This window comes from Bos indicus x Bos taurus, chromosome 5 (assembly GCF_003369695.1).
Source record: "Bos indicus x Bos taurus breed Angus x Brahman F1 hybrid chromosome 5, Bos_hybrid_MaternalHap_v2.0, whole genome shotgun sequence".
In the NCBI taxonomy this organism is placed as follows: Eukaryota; Metazoa; Chordata; class Mammalia; order Artiodactyla; family Bovidae; genus Bos; species Bos indicus x Bos taurus.
In genome coordinates this window covers 110,878,146-110,899,881 of record NC_040080.1, presented here as the reverse complement: position 1 = coordinate 110,899,881, position 21,736 = coordinate 110,878,146, and the positions used below count along the sequence as shown (strand labels likewise).

General features: G+C 34.3%; 1 protein-coding gene across 6 annotated transcripts in view; it reads right to left on the bottom strand.

The window, feature by feature from the left end:
• Positions 1-2,380: 2,380 nt before the first annotated feature.
• PPP1R12A (protein phosphatase 1 regulatory subunit 12A) overlaps positions 2,381-21,736 on the bottom strand; it is a 167,358-nt gene continuing 148,002 nt past the window's right edge. For 5 of the 6 annotated variants that reach the window (XM_027543288.1, XM_027543286.1, XM_027543291.1 and 2 more), the window contains 6 exons: positions 19,984-20,000; positions 18,613-18,748; positions 16,217-16,321; positions 10,299-10,346; positions 7,351-7,401; positions 2,381-4,811 (listed from right to left, as the gene is read on the bottom strand). In XM_027543288.1, the coding sequence (XP_027399089.1) occupies positions 4,725-4,811; positions 7,351-7,401; positions 10,299-10,346; positions 16,217-16,321; positions 18,613-18,748; positions 19,984-20,000 (444 nt within the window). In that variant the 3' untranslated portion in view covers positions 2,381-4,724. Of the gene's footprint in view, positions 4,812-7,350; positions 7,402-8,138; positions 8,170-10,298; positions 10,347-16,216; positions 16,322-18,612; positions 18,749-19,983; positions 20,001-21,736 lie in introns of all 6 variants that reach the window. The other variant, XM_027543287.1, reaches the window with a different exon arrangement.

Genomic DNA, 21,736 nt, shown 5'->3' with positions numbered 1-21,736 from the left:
TACACAGTAACCAGTTAAGAGTCGCACTGCTGCCACGCATATCTTATAGAGACCTACTGTATGCTTTGAGTACAGTTGTCCTTCAGTGTCTGTGGGGGATTGGCTCCAGGATCGCCATGGATACCAAAATCTGTGGATACTTGAGTTCCTCAAATAGTACATAGTGCAGCTGGCCCTCTGAATCTTACAGATGCAGAGGGCCAACCGTACTTTCTTTTCAGGTGGGGTCATTTCTGAGTTGATGTGAATACAAATTTTATCCTTTACAAATTTATGATGGGTCTACTAGGCATAGTTAGAATTTGCACCAGGAAATCAACTAGTTGCTTAAGCATTAAATCTTTTAAGAATCTCAGTATAGTGCACATAGTTTAGTAAAGGAGAAAAAAATTTAGTGGGTGTGGGAGCAAGAATGTGGGATTAGAGAAAGAATGTAGAAGAAAAAATAAAAAAAACCCAAGAAACACCATCTCAACATGTAAAAACTATAAAACTAAGCAATACAGAGGGGAAAGTCCTAGATGAGGAATTTGGGGGAAAAAAATGATAACCACCACTAAATTTAGGTAAGAGATTAGCTTTGTACTAGGCTTGGAATGTTGACCCAGTTAGTAATCTGTACATTTCAGCTTTCTCACCGATAGCCACCCAGCCTGTTGTTTAAAGATCAAACTAGATAGCCTATTGAAACAGACCTATATCAAAACAAACCTATAAGAGTAATTTGAGTGTGGGGAAGGGAAGAGAAGGTAAATCATTCTCTTTTCCACTTCCATTCTCATTAGACCTGTAAGACAAAACACAGGCCCTACAAACTGAATGTTATCTAGGACAAAATCTAAGATTGCTCATTTCTTCTCACATTTCCCTTTCTTTTCCTCATCAGCTTTTTAAAATTAATTAAAAGACAGTTAATGTCATGTCTGTAACCTGTATGTTTATTGAAATTTAAGCAATGACAAGCTGGGACAACCTGGCTCAAAAATGACTACTTCTAATAAACTCTAGAAAACTTGTAATAAAGTTTTAAGTTACAGTAGTAAGACTTATTTATGTCATTTTATTATAGAATTTTAAACTTCTGGCTCCTATGTTTTTAAATTTATTACTTTGTAATCTGATCATCTGGTGGGCTTAGAACAGCAACATGACACCAGAGAGAGCACTCTGTTGTTTCATAGCACATAACCCCAGAGACCCTTTCTAAAATCAAAGTCAAGAAACGTACTTAGCTACTTAAAGATATTTAATAGGAAAATAAGCACTTCATTCTACACCCAACCCTTTTTGGACAACTCTCATACGCACACTCTGACACAGAGACCACACACAGCGTAAAACACGGAACATCACAGAAAAGACTGCTTATCAGTCAGCTTTCATCTTTGCAACCAAAGGTTTTCTCTAGCAAGATATGACTAATGGATTGTTAAAAACTGGTCAGAGAGTTAGTTCTGTATTCTGCTTATAATGACAAAGTGAAGGACAACCTACAAGGCTGTTATTTCTTACGGGGAATACAGTGTACTAGTTTGGAAACAATTTGACCTCTGGATATTTGATTCTTACACTATTCACTGAGTGCTGACACTGGGAGTCATGATTGTTTCAGATTTGCCAGGAAAGACTAAGTGGTAATAAACTCTTAGGAGGAGAAGGGGACGACAGAGGATGAGATGGTTGGATGGCATCACTGACTTGATGGACATGGGTTTGAGCAAGCTTCGGGAGTTGGTGATGGACAGGGAAGCCTGGTGTACTGCAGTCCATGGGGGTCACAGAGTCGGACATGACTGAGCAACTGAACAAATAAACCCTTAAGCAAAAGAATAAAGCAGCCTAATGAATTAGTGAATTATCTACTTTACTTTTGATATGAACACTCTCCTAGATAGTTCTATAGCTATTTTGCTTTTGGTTTGACGTATTTGCATGTGAAATTCTTTTCTGTATGCAGGAAAAACAACAGGAATATCTATCATTCTGTAAGCATGCACAGGGAAAGTACTGGAAGTGGAAACAAGAGAATTCAAGTCTTGCCGTATTAATTTGTTAAACATAGGCTTTACCACTGCAAGTCCTCTACCAAAGTTCCCCAACCAGAAACGTCTCTTATCTACTTACAGATGTATAGTTAGCTTGGGGTTGAATTTAGGACAGTTCTAGTTTGGAGAATGATCTACTACTTTACATTTCAATGGAATATTATCTTTATATGTATTCCCAAGTCTATCTCTGCAATTAAGAAAAAGCACAGGTTTAATTTAGAAGCCACGAAATACTTAGGTAAATGAAGTCTTATGCTTACAAAGCTACTATCTTGAAACTCACTTTCATCATTATTCTTTACACACTTATCATAAAAAAACTAGTTCTCAGATTCTGCACACAGATAGCTTTATGTAAAATATATAAACATTTGTTCAAATTGATACACAGATTGCATAAATATGGCAATTAAGCTTAAATTTACAGATGTGCATGTACAACGTTGTGCAAGTTATCACAATATTACAATTTCAAAAATTATACCAATGGAATCCAAGTAAAGCAGTTAGTGAAGATACCCATGCAGAATTTAAATATCAGAACAAAGTTTTAAACGTCTTCAGTAAAAGTTCACACATTTAAAATAGTTTTATTCATTTTATTTGTATATGTCAAAATACATTTTTATTTCCAAAATAGTGGGTTTTGCAACTAGTTTCATGCAGAAACAAGGTCTGCTCAATACTACCAATAAAATCAATATAGCACAGTAGCTGTTCAGTTTTAGATACAAAGAATAAATAACCTAAATACAAAACACTAAAACATTAGAAACACGTATTTAATCATTCTTCACAGGCATCCAAACTTCACAAATATAATCCTTAGCATGCCTAACTGTTGTGCAACCAGAATATGTTGCAGTCACTCAAACTGATCAATTATCTGTATGTTTTACGTCCACGTAAGACCATGGAAATTCTCTATATTCAGACCCACCATTCATACAGTTCAAATGTAACCAAAAATAAAGTTCCCACAACTATCCTTGTACCTTTAAAAATCAAGAATCCTGAGCTTGGTAGTAAGAGCATAACCTTATATCTTCATAAAACCAATCAAGAGAGGACTTAAAATCCTGCTTACCAAAACACCCTTTCCCAACCCCAACGTAATCTAAAATAGGCAGTAGAACACAATGACCTTTTAAAATGAAGGGGTACAAATTCACATTGAATAGTATACAATACAATCAATAATACAATTAGCTACTATAAGCTTTACAATGTACAATTTATTCAAATGGCTGAACTGTTCAGTGGTTAAGGAGACAGTTATGTGCCAGAAAGATATAGTACTTTTTGCATGGTTTAATGAAAATATAAAAGCTATTTGTCCAAATAAATGCCATCTTCACTATTTACTTGGTTTTGCTTTTCTTTTTCTTTTTTTTAAAAAAGGCCACTGAAATGTATAAAATGGTCTGAACATGATGGTGGTATCAAAGTCAATGCCTCTTCACATGGCAATAACAGTGCATTTAACACAAACTCACGGGTTAAGTCTGCAAATGATTTCATAGCATTACTTTGGCTAGCACAACAGTTTTAGACAGCACTCAGATAAATATAGGTATGTGAAATGTGAAGCAATTATCTTATGCAACTTTAATTATGGTTGAATACTATCAAATGAAAACTGCAAATAAAAGTAAAAGCATTTTACAGTAGAAAACTTTTGTAAAGATAGGGCTCCACATAATGTGTTAATTTAAGTCTTTATACCACTTTGTTAGTAAGTTTTGTTCTTAACACTATTATGGAGTAGCCTACTTTGCATTAACAGACATTTGAAATAATAGTCAAGCATGCCATGTGGTGGTCTAAAAATCAAACAATACACTTATTTATATATACAGCATCACTCAGTACCTGCTAAAATGAATGTGAAGATTACAGAACCTAACATCTTACACTACAATAATAAAAAACAAACAAAAACAAAAAAGTGACCAATGAAGGCAGAAAATAGGACTTAAAAGAATCTAATCTCAAATGACTTTAAAGCATTCATAAAAGGAATAAATGCATATTGCACAAACAGTGAAAGCAAATGTTCCACCAAGCAATTCAGTTCCAGGTGGGGACAACAACATTAGCCTAATATATGACAATGATTTCAGAGGAGCAAGTGTTCTTTTCTGTAAATGAGAAAGCTGTGAGACGACAGAAAGTCTGCCACATGAAGAGTTAGAAGGAAAAGATACAAACCCAAACTTAGATGTAAAGCAATAACAAAACAAAATAAAATAAAATTAAATATTGAAAAACTGCAAACTGTGGCATGGCACATCAAAAAATGCTGAATAACTGTCTTCTGTGAGAGCTGAGTTTTTGTTGACACAAAAGTATTTATGTACAACTAAGGCTTACTGGTTAAATATCTGAGGCATATCTGGCCTTGAACACTTTCCTTATATGCTGGAGCTGTAAACAAGTTTTCTCAGTCATAAAAAAAATTCTTCTCAGCAGCTGCATTAACATGAAACAATGGTCTTGATACAAGAGAAAAAAAAAAAAAAAACAGAAAATTAAACAAAACTCCTAGATAAGAGGGCATTTGGCAGGACATCCAAAAATGACAGTCTCCAAGGATTCTTCCCAGGCTTCCAGTGACGGTCAATTATGGTCCACTGGGTTACTAGTATGTGCAATTCCATTACTTGCTGCTTTTTTTTATTTGGAAAGTTTGCTTATAACTCTGATCAAGGCCCCATTTTCATCTTTTAGCCTCTGGTTGTCTGCTTTCAGGTCTGGTAACATCTGTGAGAGGAAAAATAGAAGAAAAAGTTTGAATTCAATGAGATTAAAGTGTTCCTCTTTAAATGTTATGTTTTACCACAAGACACATGAACAAGCTTTGTCAGTTATATATACTTCTAATGACTAAAACATATATCAGGAAGAAAGAGGCCCCTCCCCACAATTTGTGAAGCTAATTAGTTTAATAAATGATGAAATGAAAGGTTTATTCTCCCAAAGTTATCAACTGAAATGTACTAAATCACTTGACATCATGACCCACAAGCATACCATATTAGAGCAGCCAAGGAAAGGAAGACTGTTTTTATGTTAGGATAGGCTCTTAAAGGGAATTCCTTTAAGAGTTTCTGTTAGCCTAAATTAAGGCCTTTTGCTTTGTTTATGTCAGACCTCAAGCCACACTGTTACTCTGCAAGAAAACCCGACTATTTAGGGAAGTTTTGAGGGAGTCAGACTTGTTTTAAATTATTAAAATTCCTTAAATGATCTACCTTGTATTAAGTTTAAATGCCTGGTACATAATGTTTGATCCAAGATAGGTGCTCAATAAATGATAATAAAGCAATTACTACTCTCATTAGACAAAAATAATTTACAAGCCAAAGTAATAAGTCTGAATTTCTTAAAATATCTTAAAAATTTCTTAAAATTTCTTAAAAATTTCATAAAAAATACTACTAGTGTTTGGAGTAAATAGAAAAATATATCCTTACACCCTGAAAACGTATCAAAATTTTTTTTATAGACAAAGTGAAGGAGGGGGAGGAAATACTGTAAGTTAATTGAGTTTTCTACTAAGAATGATTTAAATGACATGTGCTCTGCCAGATTTGATAGGAAATGGAATAGCTTATATTTTGGACATTAAAACATACTTTCCAAGATAATTAGGTCTCTTTCCTCAGCTTTCAAAATGTACTAGGTTATAAATTTAGATAAATTTATAGTAAATTAATTAAATTAAAGTAAAACTACTTGCAAAACTATCTTATGCAAAATTTTCACGAGAAGCTTAATTTTATGTGGAACCAATCAATTCTTAACCTGTGCTCAGAATGTATGGATATATAATACAGTAATCTGAAGTTTATCTATTAGGATACCTCTAGAATAGAGAATTGAGTAATATTTAATTAAGATGGTTCTGACTGAAATGACATTATTTTGAAAAGCAGATAATCATGTTTAATCTTCAGCTTCTACATATATATTAATTATATATAAAATATATGTTACACTGTTTGTGTTCCGTTTTCCAGTAAAGAATTAAAGTCATATTTTTAAGTGCTAAAAATCTGTAGAGCCAAAAATGTACACAAGCTTTGTAAAAGTACAGATAAAGTCTTTTATCTAAATGCTGAGATCATTCCCTTAGTTTACTGCAGTTTATCAGTGACAATACACAATTAGTGACACTTTCTAACATTCTGAGAAGCCATGCACAATTAAACAGTTACATGACAAGTTCCAGACACAATGGCATTAATTTGTAAAAGTGAGCTCAAGACACGCTTACTAATACAAAAACACCTGCCTGGCTCTACTAAGAAGAAATGATGAAACTATAAATTATAGATTCACAGACTGCAGTTGCCTACAGAACCCTGAGCGCTTGGCTACCACTCTTGTCAAGGCCCTATTCTCAGTCAGCAGTCGCTCATTTAACTCTCTCAGAGTTTGAATTTGCTTTATTTGGTGCAGATTCTGCAGGAATCAGAACATAAAGAAATAGAAAATAAAAAATAAGAAAGTGGAAGAGTACAATGAAAATATAAAGAATCATAGGCAACAAATGTAAGAAGAAAAAATTAAGAGTCTTAAGAGAATATTCCATGAAATTTATATAAGTAAACAGCGCAGTTCTAAAATTCCTTAGCAAACAAAACACACAAGCAAACAAAATCCAAAAACATTTTCTCCAAAGCTATTCAATAATGTTCCAATAAAAAAACAAATAATTCAATAGAAAAACATTTAAATCTTAAAATTCCAATTCTATGGGCATAATATCCTATGTATTAGTTCATTAATTTATGATTATTTTATACAAGCCAATGTAATAAGAGGTAATCAATTAATTATATTATGCTTTTCTTCCTGCAAAGAATGTACCCTCCAATATTCAAAACCAATCTGTTTTCACAGGTGATGCAGAATTCAATAAGCCATACCTCTGTCCACTACTCTAATGTCCTTCATTTTCAAAGAACATTTTTGCATGATCCCCGTTCACCATTTTCTCCCCAGGGAACAGAATATTTGAAATGTAAAGAATAAATGAGACATTCCAAATCTTAGTCAATATCATCTTATTTATTCTATACCTGAACATCAAAAGTGCCATAAAAACAGATTAACAAAAGAATTTGAGTTTGAAATACTTTTCTAGCTCACATAAAACCTGCCTTTAGGAAGAAATAGAAGCACACGACATAGATAACCCACAAAGTGCATGAGCAACTCTGGGAACGGGGCATGAACATGGCATCTATGCTAGCACTGGGAAAGCTGAGCTTACACCGCAGCACTGTTTACTTACTTTCAGCTCTTCTTCCATTTCAGATATTCTTCTTTCTAGAGCTCTTCGTTCCTAGATGAATTTAAGGTATTACTGTTACTGATATAATCATTACACTCTTACATTTTCTTCTAAATTGTGAAAGAGTGACACTTTAGAATAAACAATCAAATCAGGAGCAGTGTAGAAAAAGATGTGATGCCAGTGATGTGTAACGAGCTCTCCAAAATTTGAGAGAAATAAATATGAAGATCATTACTTTATTACTTCCTATAAGCTCTTTCTTTAAAGCTTTGACCTTCTGGTAAAATGCCACATAACATGTTCAAACTGTTTTTAGTTTACATAAAACTAGGGATAGAGTAAACTGATACTTAAGACTGAAGACTGCACAGAAAAGAACAGAACAAAAACTCACACAGAGATGCAATTACTCTACAGTGATAAGAAGCAGAAAAAGCAAGAAGCAAACGTGACTCAAGTATGTGTATTTTAAAATTTCAAAACGGTCTAAAAGATGGTTATCCCTCCACCCACAGTGTATACTAGTCATCATTTGTCCAGTCGACTTTAGAGCTTTGTATTTAGTTTTATACTCTGTGTAGCATTAATGCAGTGAATCTAATAAAGAAGCAACTGTAGCATTTATTTTAAACCACTTCGTTTCAAAGAGTGACAGGCAAAGGCAACATACAGTATATTACTGCAGTGTGCACTCTTATTCTCCCTCATATAATAAGCATTCTAGAGTGTTATGCAAGAAGCAAGCAGCAGTAATTAATGTGCTTAAAACTTTGGTTAGGTCATACCGCCGAGAAGATACTGACTCTTGCCGGTCACCTTTCAGATACAAACCATTTAAATTTAGTTTAATCACATTGACACTATTTCCAAGACATTCTTTCCCAGATTAATAATTAATGCTGATACTTAGTAAAGCAGTACATTTACTGTAAATGTTAACATTTTTAGGCTATGTGATTTTAAAAAACAGATGGAATCCTATTCATAGGCTTATAAGTATAGTGTTTTTCTATTATATTAGCATGTTTAAAAATTATTAGGTAGACAAAAATGTTATTTTTGATAAAAAGAACTTTCTCCTAGTTAACAGTACAGCCACAACCCATTCATAAAACTACCGCACTTCTCAAAATACCAGGACATGTAATATTTGGTCCTCATAACTTTGTGCAATATCAGCAATAGAATATTTCCTCCAGCTGATGGGGAACACCCTTCTCAGCCTTAATTTTATTATGTGTCTTCAAGATTTTAACTAATTAGTGGTAAAGCAAGAGAAGAACACTATATTGAATTGTCAAACTGCCAACTGTAAAGTTGCAGGCAATTTCTTATATCTGAGAAACTTGTTACCATTTAAAAATATGGTTAAGAGAAAAAAATACATATAAAGTACTTAACTCAGTGCCTGCCCGGTATGTAAGACAGTGCTAAATAAAAGTTAGCAGTTATTATTAGTACTATGACTACCAGCGTCTGTTAAACTGAGAGTAGACTGACTGCTCTGTAATTTATCTGCATTTGACAGGCAGAAAAAGAAGGTCAGGTGGGAATGTCAGAATATGAACATGGGTATATTATTTAAGTGCATAAGCCTAGATGAAAAATATCACTTATCTCTGCATGATAGGGAGATTTTACTTTCATCTTTTGCTAAAATTTTTGTAATAAACACATTTTCACAAAAAATTAAATATTCTTTAAAAATGTGACTATCTCAAAAACAAATAATATTTTAAGTATATGGTAAACTATGTCTTTCACCCCAACTATTAGTATGGATAAAGGAGACTCAAGGCATTTATTTACTATTTCTACAAATCTTGGATATAAAATTCCGTAAGTTATACTGTGATGTAATAACATTACATTTAATATAATAATTGATCCTAAAATTTAGCAATTACAAGTTAGATCAATAGGTTTTTAAAAAGCCTAGAACAATGATTTCTAAAACCTGATGAAATCATAATAAAACTAGTAGTTATTACACATTACAATTTAGCAAATGACACAGATAACTTTTTGTCTATTATTCTGCATTTATATAACTTTTCTCATTTTTAGGGGGATTAAAAAGGTAAATTGGCTATTTTTGAAATGGAATGGAAGAAAATATACCAAGTACTCTTGACTCTCTTTGATCTAGAGATCACAGCTCCACAGTATGTAATTTCTTCTGTGGCTGAAACCTTGAAAATCTAGCCACTGCTCAGTAGTATTACAGGTACTCTTTAAGCATTTTTCCATTTACTTTTGATCATTTATATACATCTTCAACTGTTCAGACTAAACTTGTGGAGTTATTCCTATGCCCACTGCCAGATCCCTGAGCAATAATGGTAATAATAAAGGGAGAAAAATACAAGTGAATATATCATAGCCAGACAAGAAATTGTAGAAAGACATAAAATGGTAAAAGGATTTTCTTATACTAATTTTTTGGTTTAAAAGAGCCTACTTAAGTTAAATATTTAAACTCAAAATTAAATATTATTAACTTTAAAAAGAATTAAAAAATTTGGTCTCCATACCTTTAAAATGGAAGTATTTTATTTTTGCAAAGAATTAAACCAAATGTATATATGATTAATGTGTTTTAAGTATATCAACACAATCAGAGAGAGATAAATGGCATTTAAAAAATATCAGATTCATTACCACAATGGGTATGTTTCAGAATTAAGATGTGTTTTTTGGTCCATTGAAAGAATAACACAGTAAATTAAATTTTATTTAACAAGGTAATTTTACCCTTTAAGACTCTATAAAGAGGATAAGCTAACATTCTAACATAATAAAACATTCATAATCAAATTAATAAATATAAATTTAAACTAATTAAAACTACTGTCCATAAAAACAAAACTAAAGAAAACCTATTATTGCTTACACAAAAAATAAAGGGGGAAAATGATTATTTATTCATTAAGATCAACACTTACCCTTTTTTCCATTTCTAATAGTGACCTATCAGCGAATCTTTCTTGTCTCTGTAAGGAGGTAAGAAACAAAGAGATGTAAGTGCAATAATGACGGGGAAGGGGAGAGGATCACAGTAACTGTGTGTGTGTGTGCGTGCACGTGTGTGCACGCGTGCGTCTGACTCCTTATGCCCCCATGGACTGTAGCCTGCCATGCTCCTCTGTTCTTGTAATGTTATTCAGGAGGAGTAATAATACAATGTGAGTAAAGAAAAAACAGAATTTGTACCGAAATTAAAACAAAGATTTATTAGAGGAATGCTTAGACATCCTCTATGTATCATTTAGCCTCAAGTCTTCACAGTTAAGCCGGGAGCGAGGATAGATAACTAGTGGGCACAAAGCCAAAAACACCCCAGTCTTCCCTCCCATGCGCAAGCCCTCTCTCCGTCTACACACAGTGAAGAGAGGCTAACCCGCAGGCTCAGATTCCAGGACCCTGACTGAAATGTGGATTGGACCAGATCGTGTGCCTCTGTACCCATGCAGTCTGGCCTCTTCCCCTCTCTTGCTAGCTCGTTCTCTAATCATCCATGTTCCAAAATTGGTAAGAAGGATCACATCTCTTATAAGAAATCCCAGCTACATAGCTTTTCTTTTCCTGGCAAGCTCAGGTCTCATTTTTCTGTTTTCTGCTTCCTGTACTATACAGTCAACTACAGAGATCTCGAGATGAAAAGGACCTCTGGGCCTTTAAGCCACATGTTGCACTCAAAACCAGGGAGCTGTGCATGTGGGTATTGAGCACAGGGACAGTAAAAAAGCAAGTGCTTAGTTTTTATTTACAATGACATCTGTTCATACATTTCCCTTGGGATTTTCCTTTTCAATTTATTGAAAATGAATTCATCAAAAGGTTCATCCCCCAGAAGCCAATGTATTGAATAACCAATTTTAAAAATTTACCAAGAATGGTTTTTGCTAACTACTTAACAAGAATGCTCTTTTATGGTCATTAACCACAAAATATCCTTTAAAAAACTATATATACACACACACACACAAACAGTTCATCGTGATTAAGCACAACTTCATTAATTTGGCAATTCAAAAACATTTCTTAATATAATTTTCTCTTCTGTCAATCCTTTCAACATTCATATTTTTGTACTATCAGGGTTTGTAAAGCAGTTACTCTTTGATCTTTCTTGCAAAATTTCTTTTTTATAGTTACAGTATATAAATTAAGATCTAATCATGGCCATCCCCCCTTCATGGATCACAGCCTTTGTGCTGAAGGGGCCTGTGTAATTCAGTGAAGCTATGAACCATGCTGTGCAGTGCCACTCAAGATGGACGGGTCATAGTGAAGAGTTCTGACAAAACATGGTCCACTGGAGAAGGGAATGGCAAACCACAGCGGTATTCTTGCCGTGAGAATCTAACAGTATGAAAAGACAAAAAAGATATGACACTGGAAGATAAGCCTCCATAGGTTGGAAGAGTAATTCCCAGGTGGCTCAGTGGTAAAGAATCCACTTGCCAGTGCAGGAGACGCTGGAGACATGGGTTTGATCCCTGGGTCGGGAAGATCTGGAGAAGGAAACGGCAACCCACTCTGATATTCTTGCCTGGAGAATCGCATGAACAGAGGAGCCTGGTGGGCTACAATCTGTGGGGTCGCAAAGAGTTGGACACGACTGAGCACTTACATATGCACACAGGTCGGAAGATGTCCAATATGCTACTAGGGAAGAGCAGAGGGCAATTACTAATAGTTTAATTGACTATGCGAAAGCCTTTGACTGTGTGGATCACAAGCAGCTGTGGAAAATTCATTTAAAAAAAAGGGAATACCAGACTATCTTATCTGTCTCGCAAGAAACCGGAGAAGCCAGTCAAGTAATAGTTAGAACCAGACATGGAACAATGGACTGGCTGTAAATTGGGAATTTAAATTGTCACTTTGCTTATTTAACTTATATGCAGAATATATCAAGCAAAATGCTGTGCTGGATGAGTAACAAGCTGGAATGGCAGAAAGTGAAGAGGAACTAAAGAGCCCCTTGATGAAGGTGAAAGAAAAGAGTGAAAAAACGGCTTAAAACTCAACGTTCAAAAAACTAAGACCATGGCATTTGGTCTCATCACTTCATGGCAAATAGATGAGGAAAGTTGGACAGTGACAGATTTTATTTTCTTGGGCTCCAACATCACTGAGGGTGGTGATTTCAGCCATGAAATCAGAAGACACTTGCTCCTTGGAAGGAAAGCTATGACAAATCTACACAGCGTATTAAAAAGCAGAGACATCACTTTGCCCACAAAGTCCATAAGTCAAAGCTACGGTTTTTATAGTACTCACGTATGGATGTGAGAGTTGGACCAGAAAGAAGGCTAAGTGCCAAAGAATCGATGCTTTTGAACTTGGTGTTGGAGAAGACTCCTCAGAGTCCCCTGGACAGCAATGAGATCAAACCAATCAATCATAAAGAAAACCAACCCTGAATAATCACTGGAAGGACTGATGTTGAAGCTGAAGCTCCAACACTTTGGGCACCTGACCCCAAGAGCCAACTCACTGGTGAAGATACATATACAAGAAAGACTGAAGGCAAAAGAGAAGAGGGCAGCACAGGATGAGATAGTTAGATAGCATCACTGACTCAATGGACATGAATCTGAGCAAACTCTGGGAGATAGTGAAGCCTGGCGTGCTGCAGTCCATGGGGTCTAAAGGTCATGACTTAACGACTGAACAACAACAACAATCGCGGCGATCCAATCTGTTGTTTTAGTTACTTTTATATATTTTAAATTTTAACTAAATAGACTTTTGGCTGCACCGTGTAGCATGTGGTATGTTAGCTCTCTGACCAGGGATTGAACCTGTGTCCGCTGCAGTGGAAGAGCACAGTCCCAACCATTGCATTGCCAGGGAAGTCCTCATACAACTGATTTTTATGGGGGGAGGGACCAACACCGCCCAGCTTATGGGATCTTAAGTTCCTCAACCAGGGATCAAACGCAGGCCCTTGGTAATACAAGTGCAGAGTTCTAATTGCTGGACCTCCAGGGAATTCTTAGTCTGCTGTTTAAATGTTTTATGTTTTTTTTGTGCTTACTCTTTCCGGAAAAAGAAAAGTTAGGTATTCCAGTTGCTTATTATTAAAAATCAAATTCAGAATTATAAATGAGACTGTTTCTGCCAATTCTGATATACTTAGGATGTCTTTAAATTTATATTTTAATTGCTAGAAAAACAAAACAAAGGCTAAATATGCCACTTAAGCAAGTGCAAATGAATAGTAAAATGCTAAAAAGATTGAAAAATGTTAAAAAGACATTAAACAACAACTGAAAGAAATAAAAAATTGTTGGAACAGTGTTAAATACATACAAATTAATAAAATGTTAAATGGAAAATTAGCATTTTATTATTATTTTTAATACAGGGACAGTTCAGCAATTTTATGATTCATGTGCTAATTTTTTAGGTTAAAAAAAAAAACTTTAATTTTTTGGGTAAATATTCCAGTTAAAGCTGTTAAAATCACATTTAGCAAACCTGGTGAATTGATATTTGACAAAATAAATATTCATCAATTGGTTTCTGGCAAATTAGCCTATTTTGCTCCCTTGGGGACTCTATAGGGAGTAGGGTGGCTGGACTAAGGCAGGATTCAATGATTCTACAGGCTTGGCAGAAAACTATGAAACAGGCCTAAACTTCAAGCTTACTTCTTTTCTTTTTTGGTCATGCTGTGCAGCTTATAGGATCTTAGTTTCCCGACCAGTGACTGAACCTGGGCCCATAGCTGTGAAAGTGCAGAGGCTCAACCACTGGACCACTAGGGAATTTCCAATTCTGTTTTTTCCTAGCTTGCTAAACATATCAGCCAATGATTGTTGAATTTTATAAAAAAAATTTTGTCCACAATCTACTATCTCAAGATTAATTCTTAGGAAGATGATTATTTTCCTTGGAAAAATTCCATGCAACTATCAAAACTACACTACTATATACATTCATAAATAGTTATCAAAGAAATGCTTAAAAAAATACACAGATTTACAGTACACTTAAATATTCAGGGTAAATAACTCAATAAAGTTGAACAAAAAGTTTAACATTCTGTCACTTTTTTTACATGTACCCCTAAATTTTTGAAATGACATTTACACAGTGTTTCCAACTAAGATATTAATTTTGAATATTTACTCGATATCTCATACTCTAATTCAGTGACTTATTTTTCTGACCACAGTCAATGGGAACAGAAATTGGTACTTGACCCAAAGGCAGCTTGCAACAGGTGTCCAGTGTTCTGTGAAATGGATACAAACAGAACCATGGGCACTAACAAGACTGCTTCATGTTGATGATAACTGGCTAATTCTATCAGTTCTCTCTCTTGTAGAGTTTGAATGAGAAACTTATATGAAGAATTAGATGACAACAGAGTAGGCAGAAAAGTAGAGAAACATACAGAGAAGGCAGTAAGCAGGGTCATCATAATGACAGAATACTACAGTAGGGAACAATGGTCATTTTTATTCAGAAAATATTATGACCAAATGTCTAGAACTAAAGCTAGTCTCAGGGAACTAGTTATGATATTTTGTGGCAGCTTGCTAAGCTATTAATGCAACCTAGAATGATGACATTCCAGTTTACCATGAGACTTAAGTGTAGGCCAGCAAGTTTAAACTTGTATGACATTCCAAGTTTTTATGACACCTCACTAGGAAGTGTGCTCTTGTTCTGCAGTACTTCTCTGTGTATCTTCATAGTAAACCTTTATTGCCTGAGTCTTTAGTCAAAGAAAGGAATGTCTCATTTATAGAGCTGAAGATGCCATTCTAGATGAGTGCTTTCAAACTAGATTCTGAAAGTTTACCATAGAAATGTGTTTATGCTAGAAATTCTTATGTTTTAACATTAAACAAGTTTACTTCCTTAAAATTTACAGGACTCCTTAGAGCCTTTAACATATAAATCAGCCCTGCTAAATCTCCAAGGTACAGAATATACCGTATTTCTCAGTTACATAGGTCACAAAGCTCTTTTCTTTTTTTGAAGTGGAGCAGGAAAAAGAGGAGGAGGAAGAAGAGGAGACAGCACTTATTACTATCTCCCAGAACTAGTGTTTTATGAAAAAACAGCTTGGGAAACAATTCTTAGATCATACACGTCCTAGACAGTATATACGAGGCTAGGATGTGTATGATCTAAGGCCTAGTTCTGCTTGGTTATTCAAGTTTTCACTTCTAAAATTATCTCTGCCAGGCTGTTATCTTCTTTTCGAATTATTATTAAATCAGTTTTTTTTTAACAATAAACATTCTTAATGAACAAAAATTATTATAAAATTTTTTTATGGCTTTAAGAAGACTCTCTGTAATTATTGTTGTTATTTGCTAAGTTGTGTCTGACTGTTTCTGTGATCCCATGGATTGTAGCCTGCCAGGGCTCCCCTGCCCACGGGATTTCCCAGGCAAGAATACCGGAGTGGGTTGCCATTTTCTTCTCCAGGGGATCCTCCTGACCCAGGGATTGAACCTGATTCTCCTGCACTGACAGGTGGATTCTTTACCACTGAGCCACCTGGGAAGCCCAAGATTCTGTATAGATGCCTTTATTGCTTTCCTACATTTGGTATGCTGGAAATAAGCATTTAAAATCCTTCATGTACTACAACATAGATATTAAAAGGCTTAAAAATACTTCGATTTTCCACCATAAGGCTATACTTCTATATTAGAAAAAAATAAAAGTTACCAGTAAGCTGTATTATCTTGATTCCTTATTAATAAATAAGCTATTATCAATAACCAAACTTATATCCAGAACACAAGAGAAAATTACAATGCAACTTTTAGATAGAATAAATGACAACCATTATCTTGAGAGTAACAAAGAAAAAAAATGTACAAACCTGGGTGGCTTTTTCCAATTGTAATTTAAGATCTGTCAGTTCCATATTTGTATCATGGAGCTGCGCTTTCAGCTTTTCATTTTCAGCTAGAATTTGTTCATAAAGCTATGCAAATTAGGGGAGAAGAACAAATTACTTTTCTGCTTTCTTACTATTTTAAGATTTCCCAATGATCACTTTGCAATATTAAAACAGGAAGATTGATATAACATATGAGTTATTAAATAAATACATTAAATATATTATATTTAAATGCTTTGTGGTCTCAAGGCAGAAACTTTTGGTTATGCAGGCGTTTTTGTCCCACATAAATTCCTCAAAAACTAGTTCCAGTATTTAAAACTTATACCTAAACTGAAAACCATGACTTTTCAATTTCCATTAAAAAACCTCAGTTATCTGATAAAGAGGGACCACATACCTATGCAGTGACCACAGCTGAGGTTATAAAGAGCCACTGTTATCTTTATTTGGGGTCTGTGAGCTTTTCTGCCTATCATTCCCTCTTTAATTTCTGACACTGAGATGGAGCATCAGTGGCATTTATCATTATACCTGTATTATTTTTACTAAAGTTAAAAGGAAAGTGAATGATTTCTTGAATATTTTCTTAACACCTGAATCTACTACTTATTTTTCCCTCATCTCTAATATTACAACCACAGATGGCTACATTTATCTCTTACCTAGACATTTCCATTATTAGAATTGCTCTCTTGACCTCCTTCTAATCTACTTTATACAAAGCAGCAAGAGTTAAATTTTCAAAATAACAATCTCTACCAGCCACACGAAAAATTTAATTACTTCAATACATTATGTACCCTCCCACCATCATGCTGGTCTATGTGCTTGCAATTCCATCTGAAACATCTTTTCTCCCATTTTGCCAGTTGACTACTAATTGTCTTGCTGTTCTTGGCTGAAGTTTTACTTTTTTTGTTAAAAATTAATTTTTTTTCTAAAAATTGAAGGATAGTTTCTTTACAGAATTGTGTTAGTTTCTGCCAAATATCAACATGAATCAGCCACAGTTATAAATATGTCCCCTCCCTCCTGAATTTCCCTCCCACCTTCCTCCCCATCCCACCCCTCTAGGTTGTTACAGAGCCCCTTTTCAGTTCCCTGAGCCATACGGCAGATTCCCTTTGGCTGTCTATTTTACATATGGTAATGTAAGCTTCCACGTTTCTCTCTCCATGCGTCCCACCCTCTCCTTCTTCCCCCACCCCCCTCCACCGAGTCCAAAAGTGTGCTCTCTAGGTCTATGTCTCCAATGCTGCCCTGCAAATAATTTCATCAGTACCATCCTTCTAGACCCCAAATGTATAAATGCTTAATATGAAATAACTGTTTTTGTCTTTCTGACTTATTTCACTCTGTATAATCGGCTCTAGCTTCATCCACTTCATTAAAACCGACTAAAATGCATTCCCTTTTATGGCTGAGTAATATTCCATTATATGTATGTACCACAGGAAATCTACCCTTAGACCCTGTCACTTCTTTGCTATATACTTTTATAAAATTGTGTCTTTACTTCAGGATTATGGTTTCAAATTTAGAAATTATCCACTGATGTGTATGATTATATGATAAAGTTTGTCTGCCTACTCCATGGAAGGTACTCATAAGAGCAGGGACAGTATCTCCATCTCCACTGGCCACAAGTAGAACTTCACTACTGAGTACACTTCAGTGTTCAGTTCTTTACTGAATGAATGACTGAATCTTATTCCTAACATAAGCTGACCTCTATCTTCCTTCTGTTGACTTTACTTTCTTAATGGGCAATTAAGATAGCTGCCAAGTATCTCAGACATGTACAATTACTACAAACCTTCCTTTTCCTCCAACAAACTTCATTAGGTTTATTCAAAGTTTGTAATATGAAGAATCTTGATCTTAAGAATTCTAGATTGCTTTGTTTCCAGGACTTATTTCTTAATTAGTTTCATCCTTAATAGCACTTGTACTATTTTAAGTTTTCAGTTACCTAGGAAATACTATATCCTCCTGGGAAAAGCCATATTCTTTGTTTGGCTGCTTCCTGTTAACAAATAAAGAAAAGATAGCTCGCTGTCTCACAGGCACACACACGTACCCTACGCCCTCTACTCCAAATCTACTCACTGTCCCCTTTCAGCTCAACCACAGTACCACAGTACTGGCCTGAGAAACTTCAATGCACAGGTAGTCCTGGTTACTTCCCCCTTTCCTTTAAAAAGGCAAACAAATAGCTATTTATATTCTACTTACCATGAATTGCCAAAAACTGAAAAATTCAAGTCATTTAAGAAAGTGATTTAATTATGAGTTTCCAGGAGTAATATCCAAACACAAAAATCTCAACAAAGAGATTATTTTAATTAAATATAACTGAATAACCCAAGTACCTTTTTAAAGTCAGTTGAATCATCCTTTTCTAGCCTGCTACTGTAAGGTTTTCTTTCTTCTGAGTAACTGTATGATCCAGAGCGACCCAGCAAGGAATCGTATCGATCACTAGCTGATGTAGAACTGATTTCATATCTTCAAAAGATGAGTTTGAGTCAAAATCTTTATTATAGGCTTTCACAACTTACATTAACATGCATCCTAGTATTTTAACTAGATATTCCAAAATAGTAGATAATATTCTCCTTTATCGGTTATCTAATCAACTTTCATGATATGTAATAAATAAAAGGGAAGTTATTTTATTCCCCTTCCATTGTTTGAGAAGAAGGTTCAAAAATCTCTATATCTCTTCCTTTGTTTGAGAAGGAGGTTCAAAAATCTCTATATCTGAAAGTCAAAACTGGTTTTACATCATGATAAATTATTTCAACAATTTTAAATCATATTTTTTTTCACATTTTAACATCTTTGAAATCAGAACAGGGCTTACAACTGATGTGTATTACAGTTTAATTGGTAGTACTTTTAAGTGGCATATGAATGTATTTTAAAATTAGTAACATTGTAGATGATGAACTAACTAGAGTCTTTCCAGAGTAATAAACAGACAGTACTATACCATTTTATATAGGGGATTTGTGCATCTGTGGATTTTGAAATACACTGCATTGGGTGGGTGGGGTAAGTTCCTGGAACCAAATCCTCGGAGATAGTAAGAGATAACAGAAATAGGTTTGTCCTAAAGAAGAACATATCTCTTTTGAAGATGAGGATCTTCTTATCTGGTTCTGAATTTGTTTTTTTTCTGATAAATGCTAATGCCTCCACATTTCAATTCAAAAGAATCATCAGAATATAAAAATTTGTCCTTGGTTTTACAAGGCTTTGGTTAACAATTATTGGTAAGAGAAGAGGAATAGAAATTAGATTCAAGTGGTTGAGGTTCTCTGAAAAAAATGAACAATTTGAGCTAGATGACACTTTTTAAAAGTGTCTTCACTGGCTTTTTCTTTCTTAATCTGAAGCAGGGATAAGGGAGAAGAGTCTAAGTACCTGATGAAATAAATTTCTGGTGGATTTCATTGGCTTCTAATGTGAATAATGAGATGGTCAATGTTGAAGTAACTTAGGAAGCTTAAGAAAACTATAACTGTTGGAAAGATTTGAGAAAAAAATCTTCCCTAGCAACTTACTATGACAATTGATGAAGAAAGTTATTAACACTTATCAGGTCATCTAAATATCTATAGATTTTTTATTACTAAAATAACTCTATCAACTTAAAAAATTTATCAATACCTAGCAACATATTTTTAGAAAGGATAAAATGAGAAAAAGATCAATAAAAAAACACAAGTAAAACGTACCTAGAAATGGAATCCGTCTAAAAAGAGAAAAACATAAGGGTAACTAAATTTTTATGCTTTCATTTAAGTAACTCACTGATTAATCAAGAAAATTTAACTTCAATATTATTTTCATATTAATACATATTTAATCTATGCACTTTAACATCAATGTGGTTGTTTTACAAAGAAATTCTAGAACAGAGTCACTGTAAATTTCTAATTGTCCAATACTATACAATTACATTTTCCAATTTAAAGTCATATTTTGTGAATTTCTACAAATGACACTATAATTAGGAGGGGAAAAAAAGAAAGACTAAGACACATACCCATTATTACAATTCACTTAGCAGGAGAAAGTAACATATTTACGTTACAAAATGCACGTTTATTATGTGACATCTCAAAGCAACTATCTTTCCCATTTTTCTGTTTTTGAGGTAGTAACAGGACAGACCAACAAATGAATACTAAAGTATTTGATGTACAACAGTATATACATATTTTGTTTACAATTCATTTTCTGGAAATCCAGCTATACATTCCTCCAAACTTTAGCAATGAGGGTATAGGAAACTATGATTAATTTTCTCAAGGAAGTGGTATGCTATACTGACACTCCAAAACTCTTCTTAATGTAAATGGTGAAACGATTACTAGGATAAAATAGTCTCATTGGAGTCAAAGACGTTTTTCGGGGATTAGCATCTTTAGCTCTTTCCATTGGAACACTGAATCTATAATTTCCTATAAAGTAACTATTCAGAAATGGCTTGTTTAATTTCTGAATTTTAGATATTTGAATTTTCCCATTATATTTACCTTTAAATGTGCTGTGAAATCACTGGCTTCCTTTGGAACTGTTTGAGCCTCATTCAGATTAAAAATGTCTTACTAAAGTATATTTAAGTTTCCTTTGCAAAACCAATTTTGTACTTGCTGCCCATGTTTTATGTAATGCTTTACTTTATTGATTTATTCTTTAATTTTATAGTAATTAACAATTTTGAAGTTAAATTTCAATTTTCACAATATAATTCAAATCCATAAGCTGCTGAAAGAATAGATTTTGAAAGTTCCTATCACAAGAAAATAATTATATCTATGTGTATACGTGTGGTAATGGATGTTTATTGTACTAAACATTTCACAATACACAAATATGGAATAATAACATGCGCAATTTTTATATATCAATTGTATCTCAAATAAAGAAAGCAGAAGCAAACAAAAAGATTATTTATTCAAATTCTGGAAAATATCCACATGTGAAATAAAATGTATACATATCAAACGAAAACATCACATCTCGCCTCAGTGTGAGCTCTGGTTCACTGGTTTAACTTAATTTTAAGAATAAAAAAAAACTTCCAGTAGTCGCAGAAATCACTCAAATTCTATTTTTTTGTCTTTAAAAGTCATGGTGCTATTACTGATTATGTTACATATATATTTGTTTTTGGCCATGCTGTGTGGCATGCAGGATCTGAGTTCCCCAAGCAGGGATGGAACCCATGCCTCCTGCAGTGATAGTTTGGAGTCCTAACCACTAGACTGCCAGGGAATTCCTGCTGCTGCTGCTAAGTCGCTTCAGTCGTGTCCGACTCTGTGCGACCCCATAGATGGCAGCCCACCAGGCTCCCCCGTCCCTGGGATTTTCCAGGCGAGAGTACTGGAGTGGGGTGCCATTGAAATTTTAGTTAAAAGCACATAAAGCAAAAAACTATCCACGTCACTTTTAAGAGTATAGTTTAGTAGCGCTAACTATATT